The sequence below is a fragment of the Chaetodon auriga genome, chromosome 18 (assembly GCF_051107435.1).
Source record: "Chaetodon auriga isolate fChaAug3 chromosome 18, fChaAug3.hap1, whole genome shotgun sequence".
NCBI classification, from domain to species: Eukaryota; Metazoa; Chordata; class Actinopteri; order Chaetodontiformes; family Chaetodontidae; genus Chaetodon; species Chaetodon auriga.
The window spans coordinates 7,770,733-7,786,858 of record NC_135091.1 but is presented as its reverse complement, the minus strand read 5'-3'; the positions used below and the strand labels follow the sequence as shown (position 1 = coordinate 7,786,858).

General features: G+C 41.2%; 1 protein-coding gene across 1 annotated transcript; it reads left to right on the top strand.

Moving 5' to 3' along the window:
• The first annotated feature begins 408 nt into the window (after positions 1-408).
• apobb.1 (apolipoprotein Bb, tandem duplicate 1) lies at positions 409-16,126 on the top strand. Its single transcript, XM_076756643.1, has 29 exons — positions 409-463; positions 765-797; positions 918-1,030; positions 1,130-1,275; positions 1,362-1,509; positions 1,633-1,785; positions 2,172-2,296; positions 2,411-2,496; positions 2,594-3,038; positions 3,164-3,278; positions 3,886-4,032; positions 4,116-4,327; positions 4,447-4,642; positions 4,737-4,916; positions 5,032-5,235; positions 5,341-5,508; positions 5,612-5,817; positions 6,143-6,325; positions 6,415-6,545; positions 6,641-6,851; positions 6,929-7,101; positions 7,334-7,494; positions 7,578-7,687; positions 7,777-8,150; positions 8,422-14,427; positions 14,520-14,631; positions 14,723-14,746; positions 14,849-15,035; positions 15,131-16,126. The coding sequence occupies exons 1-29, from the start codon at positions 409-411 to the stop codon at positions 16,124-16,126; spliced, it is 11,400 nt and encodes a 3,799-aa protein (XP_076612758.1).

Sequence of the window (16,126 nt, the reverse complement as noted above, 5' to 3'; positions counted from 1 at the left end):
ATTATGGATATCTCATTTATAGTAGTTAAGTATTATAAAACCACCAGTATCTGATAAGAACTACTTAATGTGCTTTAAACAACCAAACCATCTTATCCCAAGTCATGTGTGCATTTAGATATCCATAAAATGCATCTTTAATGCAGGGAAAAATAATACATTTTAAAGATTTATCAGAACTGATCAGTTTTGTAAACCTGTGAGCCATGAGGGTCCTTTTAAACCTTTTGCCTTTGTCCCTCCACACAGGAGGGTGGGGTGGACTTTGAGCATTCACAGCACTGTCTGTGCCTCCCAGTGCTCTGACAGACCCCGGCTGAGGGTATAAAAGTCCCAAGCTGAGGCTGAGAAATCAGTCTCGACTGAGTACTCGCCAATTCTGAAGGAGAGAGCTTCAACGAACCCATCATGGGGGACTCAAAGCTCTGCCTGTTCCTGCTCCTCAGCACATCTGCCTTGGCTTGTGAGTAGCTCTTCAAAAACTTTTCTTTGAACATTTTACATAGTTTAACAGTCTAAAAGGTTTTTTTAGAGTTTATTTTTTTCAATTTTGCATATAATCACTCACTCTTTTGCTGAATTTGTCATAAATGTGAAATGTTACCCACCTCTGTGTGGAGACATACTACAATAATAATCATGATCTACAACCTATGCATTAGTGTCATTATGTTATACTCTATCTTATTTAAGAGTCAACCTGATTCTTTTCAGCTGCATGAGAATGACTGGAAAATTAATTTTCTGACGTTTTTTCTTGACAGTTGCCCAAGATGATGATCAGCCAACCTGTCTGCGTAAGTTACACTAGACGACTTGCTGTGATCGTGCTCATGCTAATAAGTAATAATCTTACAGGAAACAATAAACTGCTTTTATAAACAAAATCACTTCTGAACATTGATTTTCTCTTCTAGTGGCCAAAAGGTACAAGACCCTCCACAAGTATGAATACCGATATGAAGCTGAATCTTTGAATGCCATCAATGGAGCCTCGCAGCTCAAGAACGGACCCAAGGCCTCTTGCACGGTATGAGAAAGACCTTTCACAATCATCTTTAGTCATCTGATTTTTATTTTCCTATGCTTTTCAGAGAAAGAAATTTTAAAAATGTACCTTCTCTCACAGGTTGAACTTGAAGTGCCTCAGACTTGCAGTTTCATCGTCCGCACCACTGGCTGTAGCCTGAGTGAGGTGGTAGACATGGACGCAGAGGGCAACCCTGTGTTTGGTCCAGCACCCAGCTCTGATGCCTTTGCTGCTGAGATGGAGAGGTACATTGGTCAACGAAAGTCATCTGTATGGAATTTTTAACATTTGCACAGATAGCTCATTTTAAATATCATATGTTTTCTCTTAGATATCCTCTGAAAGTTGTGGTTGATGGCGTGTATGATATGAAACTGTACCCTGAGGACGGTGAGACAACAACCACCTTGAACTTCAAGAGGGGTATCATCTCTGCCCTGGCTGTTCCTCTGCTGGAAGAAGAGAAGAACAAGAACATGGTACACTGATTAACAAAGAAAATGAGAACTCTGCATATTTCAGTACCTCCTTCAAAGTAAACCATGCTGATAGGTACGGCTTGCATTTTAAATATACATTTTTTCTCAAATCATCTGTTTCAGCCCACTATCCATGGCAAGTGCAAGACCTATTACACTGTCAACGCAAGAGAGGACATCGCAACTGACATCAGCCTCAACAGGGATCTGTCAAGATGTGACAAATTTGTCCCCATGAGAGATCACACCAGCCCCCTGGCACTTATCTCTGGCATGGTAGGATATCTAAACCTCATCGTCTGTGGTAGCAACATGAACAAGAGTTGAATAAAAAAATATCCCATAACAGCTTTTACATTTATGACATTTACTGTCCGACACATCCAGTCTCAGATAGTTATCAGGTCAAAAAATTCTCTGGTGTACACAAATGTTGTGTTTGTGAAAGCAGAGACAGTGATTTTGTTAATTATAAAAACATAGTTGAGCTGTAATTGCAAAAGAAGCTCAATTGTCATGAAATGAAAATGAAAAAAAAGATTTAACTGCACCACAAACCATATTTCATTGATAAGTGGCATCTGGGAGGTGCAGAACAAACTCTTTAGCTCGATCATTTCAACAACTCCACCACATTAATATGATTATTTGTCTATCTTCAGCACTACCCTCTTGCCCAGCTGGTCAGAAGCTCACAGACCTGCAACTACAAATTCGACAATGAGAAGAAACACATGACCTCTGGGTCCTGCACTGAGAACCACATCCTCATTCCCTTCTCTCACAAGTAAGCCCAACCTTCCACTACACTCCATCAAATGCTCTGTTACATAAGTGTACGTACTGATATGTCTTGTGCAAGAGATCTACAGTATTTTGAACCATGTGTTTCTTCTTACAGGGGAGAATATGGAGTTACCAATGTTGGAAAGCAAGAACTGACTCTGGTTCAGGTTTCTCCTCACAATGACAGAGTCTTTGACCACAGTAAGGCCATTTTTGACTTATACTGTTTTGATTCATACTTGATTGGTAACTAAGGGTAACATCAGCTCATTAAATTAATGTTGCTTCTGTATCGTAGATGACAATATCAAGGGTCTTCACATGGACGCTGTTGAGGACAAGAGTGTTGTCCAGGATAAAGTTGCATGTCTGAACCTCCTGAGAGAATTGGCCACTCTGCCCGAGACCGAGGGTGAGAGGAGGGCCTACCTCTTCCACAAGCTTGTCACCATGGTCCGTGGAATGAAGACTGAGACCCTGAGTCCCGCCATTCCTGAGGCTCTTGCTGTGTCTCGTGTCCTGACCTACCAGGTTCTGGCCCAGTGTGGAACCCCTGAGTGCAGTAGTGCCATCATGCAGATCCTCAGGACTTTTGACAGCTCTTCACTCGAAGTTGATGCCACTGTTTTTGCAATGGGACTCATGTCCAATCCCTCTGCCCTCCTGATCAATGACATGCTTGAGATGGCCAAATACAAGCCCAGCAAGCCCATCATGTATGCCCTGAGCAACGTTGTTAAGAGGTGAGTGAAGTTAACCACACTTGATTCCAGGTTAAATATCTGTATATTTCTGCAGACATTTTCCATCTTTGTGGAAAATAAGATACACATGCCTTGAATTCTATATATCTTTTTTCTTCAAACAGGTTTTACAAAGCTGAAGGAAAAATGATGCCTGAGATTCACTCTGTTGCTGAGTTCATGGCTTCCCAGTTGGGTGACTGCTCTGGTGACAAAGACAACACTTTCATGACACTAAGGGTAGGTGTCTCACCAATAGCTCAAACTGAAAATGAATGGCAGGATTAATAAAGGAGGAGTATAGGCACCTACTTTACTATTTGTAAAGGATACAATTAAAATTACAGTTCTCTTTGTTCCAATAGGATATATATTCTGTTAAACTGCTTGGGTGTGCTATGGAATGTTAGAATAATGGAGACTTCAATTCCTGGGACACTGTTAATGCAGAATGCTAAAGCAAACTGGCCTTGGATTTGTCAGCACTAAATACTAGTCATTTGGCAGATGCTTTTATCCAAAGCGATGTACATATGAAGTCACACAACAATGGCACAGCAGAGTCAATCACTTTGGCGTTAAAAAGAATTTAATTTCTTTTTCAAATATTCACATAAATTGTGGATTCTGCTGTACATAGGCAAAAAAAAACCTTTTTTGACTTTTTTTTTTTTTACATTTCAAGAGGACAATTACATGGTTGCAGCATCAAGGATAATACAAAAAAGCCACAGCACATTGTGGTCCTTGTTATGGTCAGATGTTGTGGAGGTGTGTACATTTGTACTCCTAAAGCCTGTCTGAACTGTCCAATGAAGAAAATGACTAATTTGTTTTGATTTCATAGGTTATTGGAAACATGGCTCCAGCTGTGATAACTGCTAGTCCTGCACTCAGAGCTGCAGTGATCCAGTGTGTGAACCAACCTGCAGCTTCCCCTGCTGTGCAACAGGCTGCCATTCAAGTGTACAGGTTGACTGCTGTCCCGGAAGAGGCAAGTCAAATTTTTCAAAGGTTTCTAACATTATTGGAATAAATCTACTGTATGCTCATTTTATTTATCTTGTTTGGTCATAGGGCAGAGAGATTCTCATGCAGGTGCTTTTGGACAGTGCCAACCCCATGCAAAAGCGTATTGCTGCATATCTGGTACTTATGAAGGACCCCCAGCCCACTGAAATTAACCAGCTGACTGATGTATTGATCAATGAGCAGGACAAACAAGTCAAGAGCTTTGTGATCTCCCACATTACCAACATTTTGTCCTCAACTGAGCCAGAGACCCAAGAGTAAGTCAAAACAGTTGTAGTGTTATATTCTTAAAATTTGTTGTTTTAAACATGGTGAGTAGGTGTCCTGATTTTATCACAATCAGCTGTTTAACACTAATATTCATTTTTTTCTACAGCCTGAGACAGAAGATTGGTGATGCCCTACAGGGTAATGAGATCGGGACAATTATGGACCCAACCAAGTTCTCTCGCAACTACAAGTTTGGATCTGTGGAGGGCAACATGATCTTTGAGGGTACCAGCTACCTGCCCAAGGAGGTCATGCTTGAAATGACTCTGAAGGCATTTGGCTATGATATTGATATGATGGAGGTAAACATTTTCAGCTGTTTTAATCCAAACAGTGCTTTGAGATGATTTTTCAGTAAGCTAAATTGAAACTATGAAAATTCTGTCACCATTACAGATTGGTATGGAGGGCAAAGGATTTGAGCCAACTGTTGATGCCCTTTTTGGAAAGAATGGATTCTTTCCCGACACTGCCCTGAAGACAATGTACTTTGTCTCTGACAACATGCCACTCAGAGTCAGTGAGATCCTCCAGAACATGCTGCCTGCTCTGAAGAAGGATATGATGAAGAGACAGGTGCGCAGACGAATCTGTTTTATACACATTAAACGGACAAAAAAAACATTGTGATCAATGAAAGGTCAAATTTTCCATAAGAGAAATGTAATACAGCATGCGTATCTATGTTTAGGCCTCCCAGAACCTGATGAGGGACATTGGACGCAACCTCAACAAACTGGTGAGGGAACTGAAGACGGCACAGTCTCCAGAGGCAATGGTTTATCTGAGACTTTTGGGAAATGAGCTGGGGTATCTGAGGACCAATGAAATGGAGGAGATGGCCTACTCTGCCGCCATGATGATTGACAGCATGTTCAAGATGTTCCCGACTGATGTAAGGATGTCATTAGTTGTTGTTCTTAAAGAGAAAAGCTGATGATGAAACAAAGCATTAATTTAGAAATTCCTAAATTCCTGTGTGTATTTTTATTTGCCACAGCTAATGAAGGCACTGATGACCAAGGCTGACAACACAATCTTTGCCCACTACATCTTCATGGACAATGAATTTTTCCTGCCTACTGTCACTGGTGTGCCTCTGAGGATTGCACTGTCTGGTACTTTCACTCCTGGCATCAAGGGTGGACTTAAGATTGCCCGTGACATGGTATCTTATCTTTAAAAATCTTTCCATTAATGTGTTTTACAGCCAACTAACTGTAAGCTTTTCTATTACACAGAATCAACTTAAGCCTACTTTGTTTCCACAGAGCGAAGTTACCTTCATGCCCTCTGCTGGTATTGAGTTTGTCACTCAGATTGGCTCCCACATCCCTGAATATGTGGACTCTCGATTAGAGACACACACCAACATTTTCCATGAAAGTGGGCTCAGTGCCAAGATCTCCATGGGACAAGACAATATCAAATTGACTATGCCTGCTCCAATTAGTCCTACAAAGCTCCTCACAATGACGTAAGTCTGAGTAGAACAATTTTTTTTCTCCAACGTAAATGCAGCCAGTGACACAATCCCTAGTAATGGAGAAAGAAACATTCAAAGCTGCTTTGTAACTCTTGTAGTGAAGCTGTTAAGCTAGCTAACTTGCATAAAATACAAAGGGGATAATGTTATTTCACAAGGGAAAGCTTAAAAGAGATATGTCTATAGTTTTAAGTGCAAGTGTTTCTCTGTGTAATCATGACCCAGATAAAACTATTTAGGGGATCTTATGTCTGTGAATGCAACAATTTAAACATTTTTATGATCTAATTTTCATGTTGTTACATTTAAAATTTAGAAACACCTTGGTGGCAGTGACTGGATCAGAGGTGAAGAGAATTCCTCCTATGGTGATGGACAAGGTTGACGTTAGTGAGTGCACCCCCGTCTTCGCTGGAATGAAATACTGCACTGTCCTGCAATACACTGACGCTTTCTCTCAAGAGACAGCCCCATACTTTCCCTTGAATGGAGACAGCAAGTGAGCAAAACTCAATAAGCCACAAGTTAAAAAAAAATTCTTTTTAACATAAATTACCTATTGGCTAATTAATTGATTTATCTATATAGATTTGCTGTGGAGCTCCATCCTACTGGTGAAGTCACTGAGTATACAGCCACAATTGCCTATGAGCTCCTCAGGGAGGGAGAAGAGGGCCGACAGAAGGTTGACTCTGTGAAGTTTATTTTGAGGGCTGAAGGTAATTGACTAATGACTTATCACTAACTAATTTCAGAAAAGATCTGAAGCTTAGTGGAGTTATGTAATATTAACTGATCGATTGGCCAACAACAGGTGTGGAGCCAACTGAAGCCAGAGCAATCATGAAATATAACAGGAGGAAGAATGTCATCACAGCTGACATCCAGATCCCTGACTACGATGTGGAGGCTGGACTCAGGCTGGGTGTTGTTGACGGAAACACCAAGGGCAGAGGAACTCACTCCATCTCTCTTGACTTTATAAACAAGAACATCCCTCAGCTTTCCCTTGTTGGCCGTGCCAAGTAAGAAATCCACAATGATTTCTCATAATGTCAACCTTGTAATTGAGAATATGCTAACTTTCTGTTATACTCCTCAGTCTGAAGGCCATGAAGGAAGGTATGGTACAAGTCCAACTTCTTGTCCCCTCAATCAATACTGATGCCACTGTCACAGCTAACCTGAAGCGTGATGAAGAATTGGAACTGGAGCTGAAAAGTGACATCAAGTTCATGGCTGCCACCTCTGAGCAGAAAATCGTAATGAAATATGGTAATAAACTTTTTTGCTTACCCTTTTTCCAGAATATTACATAACAATTAATTTAATAATGGCTTCTATCTTAGACTGAATATATACCTGGCCATTTTTCTGAGAGAAATAGTTCATTTAATAGCTGATATTGTTTATTGTAAGTTTACTCCTGGCTCTACTCTTAACCTGGTGTTCAGAGGAATATTTCCTCATGCTTCAAAATTCAGTTTATTGTACCGTCTTGTTACAGATGCCAGCAAGATTGAGGTTGAGTTCAACTCTGATGTGAACACTGATACCATGAACTCGCCATATTCTGATATGGTTGAGAAGTATGGCAATCAACTTCTTGACGTGCAGATGGGACAGACTGATGTGAAGGTTCGTCACATCTTCAAGAAGTTTGTGGAGGTATGAATCTTGGATTCAGCAATTTTTAAAATTTTCTTTGGGAAAATGTGAAACATGCAAAAAACACTGTCTTTTTTTCTTAGGCAGCAAACAACTACATGGAAAAGTATGGTGCTGATATACCTTACATTCAGAACTTCAGAGTGCCTGATATGCCTCAAATTTCACTGCCGGAGACACTGTTCCTGAATACGTAAGTGTGAATGACTCGATCATAAATGTTAAAATTATGTGAATAGCTTTCCAAAATATTTATACATTTGACTTCTGTCTTGTCAACAGTAATGCAAAGGCTGTCTACCACTTCAATGATGAACGCTTCACCATTGCTATTCCTCTCCCTCTTGGAGGAAAGTCAACAGAAGAGCTTAACTTCCCACCAGCTTTGACCACACCTCATGTGTTTTTACCCGCATTTGGACTGGAAATTGTCTCAATGGAGATTCCCATCCCAGAGCTGGTTGTACCTGAGAGCCTTACTCTGTCTATCCCTCTTTTTGGCAAAGCTGAAGTTTCAACTCTAATGAGGAGCAACTTATATGACATGGAGGCCTCAATGGCTGCCGGCAAAGATGTTGTGGAGACACCAAGCTATTCAGCTAAGTTTGATGTGAAAGGAACCTCTCCACTTGACATCCTCTCAATAAAGATTGAAGGTACGTCATAGTAGATATCATTCCTGAATTTGAAAATTGCCCCATTGTTACCCTTAACTCAGTGACAATGATTTGTTGTTTACTCTTGGAAGAACAGTTTTCAGTTACAGTTTCTGACTGAAACTAACAGTTACAGTGTTAAAAGTGTTCTCTGAAGAAACTACTCTTAAATAATAGATTTTATATATTATTGCTACTTATAAAAAGTCATCATAATATCTATGCAATTATCATTTATCAACCATCCTTGTTTCTTTTGTTTTTTTTTTAGGTTCTGGAATGTTGAGCATCACTGATCACATCAAGGCCCATTTAAAAAGTTCTTTGGCCCATAAATTCATTGAAGCCAGTATGAGTATTGTTGAGGATGCAACAATCACAGACAAAATCAATGTGAGATCAAGCAGCAAGATTGAAGCCACAAGCCCACTTGGTATCAATATCGCACTAGAGCATACTGGTATGGTTGGAATCAACATGGAAGAAATCTCTGCTGACAGCAACTTTGATGGAATGTTCAAGGCTGGACCTATGTATGGCAAGACCATTTCGACCCAGTCATTCACCGTCGTCCCATTCAGGCCAGAGGCAAAGATTGATTCTACTGTTCAATTTGACTCCACCATTCTTCAAGCCAAGAACACAATTGCAGCAACCCTTGCCAATGGTGAATTTTCAGTTGTGTCTAACACCAATGTCTTTGAAGATACCTTGACTCATGTTGCAGAGTTTTCCATCAAAGACAACAAGCTGTCAATGAAATGTGATGCAAATGCCCTTGCTCTTGGTATTAAGATCCGCAACCAGGCCGAAGCCTCTGCTGGTGCCGGTGAAGTCATCATGAGAATGGAGACAAATGCAGACCATTCTGAAAACCGTGTTTACTCTCTGCTGACTGCCTCTCTTGATGTCAGTGGTCTGGCTGTAAGCAGCGATGCCACTGTGAGGCTCCTTGACAGTGAGGCTACTCACAAGGCTACTCTGAAAATGAATAAGGACGGTTTGATCACACAAGGGACAAACACCCTCCAGAGCCCCCTGGCCCTGGAAAACACTTTCAATGCCGGGCTTGATGCTTCAAGGGCTACTCTATCCATTACCAACAAGGCTGCAATGAGTGACATGAAGGTTGATAACGTCAACACTCTGACCATTACTCTCTCTAGCCTCGACTTCAACTCGAAGGCTCAAGCCACTGCAAGTGAGTATGCCTCTTACACTCATGATATCACCATCGACCTGAAACCCTACACAGCTTCTGTAAATGTTAATAACAAACTGAAACTTCTGGCGGCCAACTTCGTTAATGATGCCCAGCTGCAGGCAGAGCTGTACAAGATGGACCTGACTGGAAGCCTGAAAGCCATCTATGGTGAAGAAGAGATCAAGCACACCTATGAGGTTACTTATGCTGATATGACTGCAAATGCAAAGTGCAGCACCACTGGAAAAGTCTTTGGAACTCACATGAGCCACAACACTGAGCTTGAGGTCATCGGTCTAGCTGCCAGGATCACCAATGATGCTCGCTTCAACTCTCAGCCTCTGCACTATGACCACAGCATCCGTTGCAGTATTGTTCCTTTTGATTTCAACCTTGATGCCATTTTCAATGCTAATGGAGACATGACAATGTATGGCAAGCACAGTGCCCTGCTCTATGGCAAGTTCCTCCTCAGAGCACAACCCCTGGTTTTTGCAAGCTCACATGAATGCAGAGCATCAGTAACCCAGCAGCTAGATAATGGGTTTTCCCTTGAGACCACATTTGAGAACAACATGGATAATGTTTTGTCACTCCAAGAGCAGAAGACCAGTTTTAGAATGAAGTCTAATGTGAACGAGCATGCCTTTGTTCAGGACGTGAGTGTCTACAACACTCCTGAGAAAACTGGCATTGAGGTTGACAGCACCATCTTGACAAACATCCTCAATACAGACTCCACAGAAAACCAGCAATTCGCCATGTCTGGCTTTGTCAAATATGACAAGAACATGGACAGTCATATAATTCATTTTCCTCTAACTGAAAATCTGCCTGTCCTCTTAGAAAGCATCAAGAGCTTTTTTGTGCATGTTGCAGAGGCACTGCAAGACTACATCAGCAATGAGGAAATAAGGAGTAAACTCGAGGCTCTTCCTCAGCATGTAAGTGACATTGTTTCTAAACTTAATGTAGAAGGCTACCTAATACAGCTGCAGACGTATTTCAGTGACCTTACCCAAGAATATGTCATCTCCATGGACGATGTGGAAGCCTCTTTGCAAAACTTGAAAGTTACTGTTGAGAAACTGCTGATCGATCTCACCGTCTACATTCAAAACTTTGCTGGTATGATGAAGGAGATTATTGTTAGAGGCACTCTGCCAGAAACCCTCATTCAGAAAATCCAGCAACAGCTGAATGCCATTAATGAGGAGTACGACATCAAGGCCATGGTTGTGTATGTGATTGATACCATAAGAGAGATGGTCAAACAGATTGACCTAGAAAAACTGAAAGGTAGCAGCATTGCATTCCTGCATGATATTGATATGAAATATGACATCAAATTTACTCTGCAGACAATCATGCGTGACATAAAACTAATAATTGAGTCATTGGACATACAGAAATTTGCTGCTGAGTTGAAGAGGATCATTTCATCTATCAACTTTAAAGCTGACATTGATAAATTAGTCAGACGGATTCCAACAAAGATCTTCAACGACATAACAGATTATATTATGGAAATTATTCAGGACTTTGACATCCTCGGTAAGATCAACACATTCTATGCCAAGATGAGAGAGTTGATTGTCAAGTTTGAGGTTGACAAAAATGTTCAAGCTATCTTGGAAAAGGCTGTGGAGCTCATCAAGCAGTTCAGAATTGAGGAAAGCATTCGGGCTGTAACCAAGAGGGTGAAGGATGCTGACTTTCCCACCATATTCACTGAAGCCTTCCAGTATGCTATCAAGTACCTGAAAACAACTGAGATCAAGGATATAATTGAAGACCTGAATAGGCTTATTGAATTTATTGTGACTGAGCTGAAGGAATTGGAGTACAATGACTTTGTAGCATCTGCCAATCAACTTATTGCGGAGTTCAATCGGATGATTAGGAATCTTGAAATTCCCCAGAGGCTTGAGGCAATAAGAGATTTTGTCAACCTTGTCTTAACTTCTGTTAGAGGCTTTATGGAACGCCTGAGAGAAATCAAAGTTGCAGAAATGATTAAATCTGTAAAGGATATCATTGACCAGCTTGTCTTTGATAACCTTAGGGAATTTGCTGAATTTATACAACAGGAAATTACAAATCTTGATGTCAAAGATGTGATGGAGTGTGTGAGGAAATACTACAAGAAGGTCATGAGCATCACCACTTCTTTGTTCACCGATATGGTTGAGGTGATTACATACATGGTGCCTGAGCAAAAAATTATCAGCGAGATTCAGCAAATCATTGATGGGCTCATTACTGAACTTAAGAAAGCTGAGTGGAACACGCCATCCTTCACCATTCCTTTCACTGATCTTGTTGTGCCTTCAACGACGTTCCACGTGGATAAGCTTGGACAGTTTGAAATCCCAACACAGCTGGACATCCCTGAATTCACTATCCTGGGCTTCCACACTGTGAAAGCCACCACAGTTTCATTTGATGACATCAAGCAGAGAATCCTTGAACTTATTGATTTCATTGTAAACTTTGAGATCAAAATGCTTGATGTGGATGCTATCTTTGGAGACCTGACAATGAACTACCTTCCTTCGATGCCTGCCATAACTTTGCCAGAAATCACTCTTCCTGAGATCTCATTCCCAACCATCCCACAAGTTCCTGTAGAAAAGCTTGTTAAGTCTCTTCAGGTTCCTGAGATAAAGCTTCCAACCATTCCGAGTGAGATCATGCTCCCATGCTTTGGAAAACTCTCTGGTGAGATCAAATTCCAGACTCCTATCTTCACTGTCAAGACTTCTGCTGAGTTCCAGAACTCTACTGAGACTGAAATGACACCTAAATTCACTGGATTCCTTACTTCTGAGGCCACATCTCCAAATTTTGAGATTCTTAATTACAAAGTTGACTCCACTGCTCGTATTGCCATCCCAAAAATGAGTCGCATTGTCTTTTCAGAGACTCTTAATTTGAACCATTATGCTCTTGGAGTTCAACATCAGGCATCTGTAACACTCTATGGCCCATCAGCCCAGGCCGAAGCTAAAACTACAATTAAGGTTACCACTTCACCATACACTGCTGACTTTATGAATACAGCCTTCATCGGTATGGGAGGAGGGATGTCTGCCTCTGTCGACACAACTTACACTCATTTACTGGACCTCCCAGTTGTCAAGGTCAGAAATGAGGCCACTGTAACCCAGAAAGCAATTGCCCGCCAAAATGGCTACACCCTCACTCTAACAGTTGACAATTCAGGCAATGGCAAGTTTAATAATGAAGATGGCAACCACAAGAGCAACTTGCATTTGTCACTCACTCCCAGCATTGCCACTCTGACTTTCTCTGGTGATACAGACTCTCCTGTCTTAAAGATGAAACAGCAAGTTACTGCTGAATCTGGCATCCTTACCTACTTCAAGTTTAACGTCCGCAATGAGGCAGAGGCACCACTTATTAAGAACAGTCTTTTTGTGGCATCTGGACATGCCAGCCTTTACGATATGAAGGTTGAGCTGAAAGCAAATCATGATACAGAATTTTATGGTGCAGTCAGTGGAATCCTGTCCAATGGAATTAATATTGTAGCCCATCCCCTTGAATTTGTCTTTGAATTCCAAAACAAAGGAAATGCCAGAGTCAACATTTTTGAAACTCTGACTGCTAAGATAGAGCTACAGAATGATCACTCAGTCATCTTCAGGCCTGACAACCAACAGATAAACACTGTAGCTTTGGCTCGTCTTAATCAGTACAAAATGTTCTACAACTTCACTGTGGACAATAATGAGAGGGAGGCTGGTATCTTTGTTGCCATGGAAAGTGAGGCCAATCTTGACTTCCTGACATCCCCCATCAGCATTCCTGAGATTGACCTGCCTTATGTTGACTTTCATACTCCAGCTATTAGTGATCTAAACTTGTATGAGCAGACTGGATTGAAGAATATTTTGACTACTACTGACCAGACTGTGGATATTGATGCAAAGATTGTTTACCAGAAAAGCAAGTCTACCCCCCTTGTTGATATGATGGGTCTGATCCAGATTCCCTCTATGGGTAACATGATCACAGAACTGTCCTTCAAGTCTGCCATCATTAATCTGAATACCAATGCTGGACTGTATGCTGAGGATGATCTTGTGTTCCGTCTTGGAGCTACCACAGCCTCTGTGTTTGAGGCTCTAAAAGCCAAACTTGATGGAACCACCAGTCTGACCACCAAGAGAGGAATCAAGTTGGCCAATTCCCTGTCCCTTGAAAATCGTCACATTGAAGGCACTCATGACAGCACCATCAGTGTGAGTACTGAGACTTTTGATACTACAGTCTCTGTGGCTACTGTTGCAAAGATTGCCCTGCCAATACTCAACCTGGAAGTAAACCAAAATCTGGTTGCAGACACCAAAACCAAAGCGAATGCTGTGTCCACTTTGAGTATGAAGGGTGATTTCAACATCCCTGTGATCAAGGCTGTTGGAAAGACCCAGGCAGACCACAGTCTGAAGCTGGATGGGACCTTTGCGTATGTTTCCATGGAGACATCAATGAAGGCGAACATGGATGGCACTGTGCTTGAGGATTATCTGTTTTTGGGAGTCCTGGATAATGAGGTTAATCTGTATCTGAATAATGATGGCCTACGTTCCACCTCCAAGGTTATTGGTGATGCCAAACTTAACTATGGCACCACCAAAGTCATTGGCATGGATGTAAATGAGAATCTTGCTGTTGAAGCCTCCCTGAGCCGTGTATATGCAGTGCTGAAGTATACTGGCAACAATGAAGCAAACATGTTCAATTTCATCACCAATGGGAAACATGTTGCTCAGGCAACAATTGATCTTGCACCAGCCTCATCCTTGACTGCTGATATTGAGATTGATATTTCTCAGCCAAGCAGCCTGGGTGATTTCACCATCTTTGAGAAAACTGTTGCTGAAGTCACAGCTGTTCAGCAGAAGATGTCTACCAATGTCAAGTTTGTAAGTCCTCTGTACATCACAAACCTGGCAACTGAAGTAGATGGCAGAGCTCCTGTCTTCAAAGTCACCTTTAAGTCCTCAGCCACTTCTGTCATTATGCTCTTGGACTATGAGATGGATGGTGAGTTGATGGAGTTCCTTGAACATTTTTATCTGTTCTATGTTGAAAGGATTGTTGAGCACTAATTCTTGCAAAAATATTTCTTTCAATAGCTTCTACAAATGTAAACTTTGAGAATGATGCTCTGAACATGATTAGCAAGGTTGCCCTGACACACGCTGACCTGACCATGGATGTCAATCATGTCATTACCCAAGTCTTGAGGTAACATTCTGTTTGTTTTACAATACATATTAAGCAATGTCTTCTGATATTCAGTGTTTAAAGTAATTTACTCCTTTTCTTAACATTTTAGGAGAAAGCGCCAGGCTGTTGACAGGTAAATACTGGACCAAAAAATAGGCTCCGTCCTATTAAATAGTATGTCAAGAATTAATTGGGGTTTTTTCATTTTATTTGAAATGCTTTCTTCCTCTTTCAGCCCTTCTCACCATACTCTGAATGTGGACATCACCAGTCCTACTTTCACTGATGTAAACATTCGTTATGCTGCTCGCAGAGATGCTATCAGTGCCTCAGTATCTACCCCCTCCACTGGCTTTCTTGGCCTTCAGGTTAATGGCAGAGTCCCATCTCAGATGAGTGCAAGAGTCTATGGTCGTTATCCTGTGAGTATAATTAATGACCTTTTGATGCACTTGGAAACTAAATACTAAAATCTAAATATATCAAAAATAATATTTTATTTTCTTCTATTCAACAGTATGCCCCAGATGTTGATGTTGACATGTTGGTCATCAGATCATCTTCTAAGGATGTTGATAAGATGAACCTACAGATTATCTACAACATGGAAGTACCCAAATTAATGCTGTCTGAAGTCAAGACAAGACTGCCTTCTATCATCAATGCATTCACAGTGTTTGCTGACAACTACCAGATCACAAAGAACATGGAGGACTTGAAGAACTCTGTGGTTTACCACATCAACGAGGCCTATGATGCTGCAACCAACTATGACGTTCAAATGAGCGAGCTGTCAATCTTCTTCAGGAACATCATTGTTCAGTACCAGAAGACTGTCCAGGTCTTCCTGGATGCTGTCATCAAGGTCTTGAGGGAGACCCACTTCAAACTGCCTGGGTCTGATGAGGTGACCACTCTCCCTGAGGTCCTAAAGAAGCTGACCAGCAGCATTGCGGCTATGCTTGATATGACCATTCAGAGTATTTATGAGAACATGGAGGTCTACTATAACTTCTTTGTTGAGAAGATCAGCAGTATTAAATTACGCATGCCAGTTGGTGATGCAATCACTGGAAACCAGATCTTGGATCAGGTCAAAACAGCTTTCAAGAAAATCTTTGATGAAGTGGTGGACTTTGTGAAAAATATGGAGAGTCTTGACACAATGTTAGTAAAGATTGGTGAGACCCTTCAGGCTATTGTTGAGAAATCTCAAGAGTTTGTTGACTCTGTCAAGTCTGATTATTTAGATGAAGTGTTTGTCAACCTCAACGTCCTCTATCGTAACCTTATCACAGTCATAAAGAATGCTGTTGACAAGATCTCTGCCTTAAATATGGAGGAGTTCAACAATCTATTTGAGAAAGTTATGGACATGTTCATTAATGTAGTGGACCAGTTAGGAAAGACTGTTCATCTTTTCCTGCAGAAAGCTTCAGATGAGACTCAAACCTACATGAAAGTTTCTGAAGGAAGGCTTGAGATTGACCTTCCACTTCTGTTCCAACAGTGA

What these genes read in the sequence shown, in the direction of transcription:
- apobb.1 (XM_076756643.1), top strand. Translation starts at nt 409, where the DNA reads ATGGGGGACTCAAAGCTCTGCCTGTTCCTGCTCCTCAGCACATCTGCC. An exon ending in TGGCACTTATCTCTGGCATG is followed by an intron (nt 1,786 to 2,171) that starts GTAGGATATCTA and finishes GTCTATCTTCAG; the next exon opens with CACTACCCTCTTGCCCAGCT. An exon ending in GAGACACTGTTCCTGAATAC is followed by an intron (nt 7,688 to 7,776) that starts GTAAGTGTGAAT and finishes TCTTGTCAACAG; the next exon opens with TAATGCAAAGGCTGTCTACC.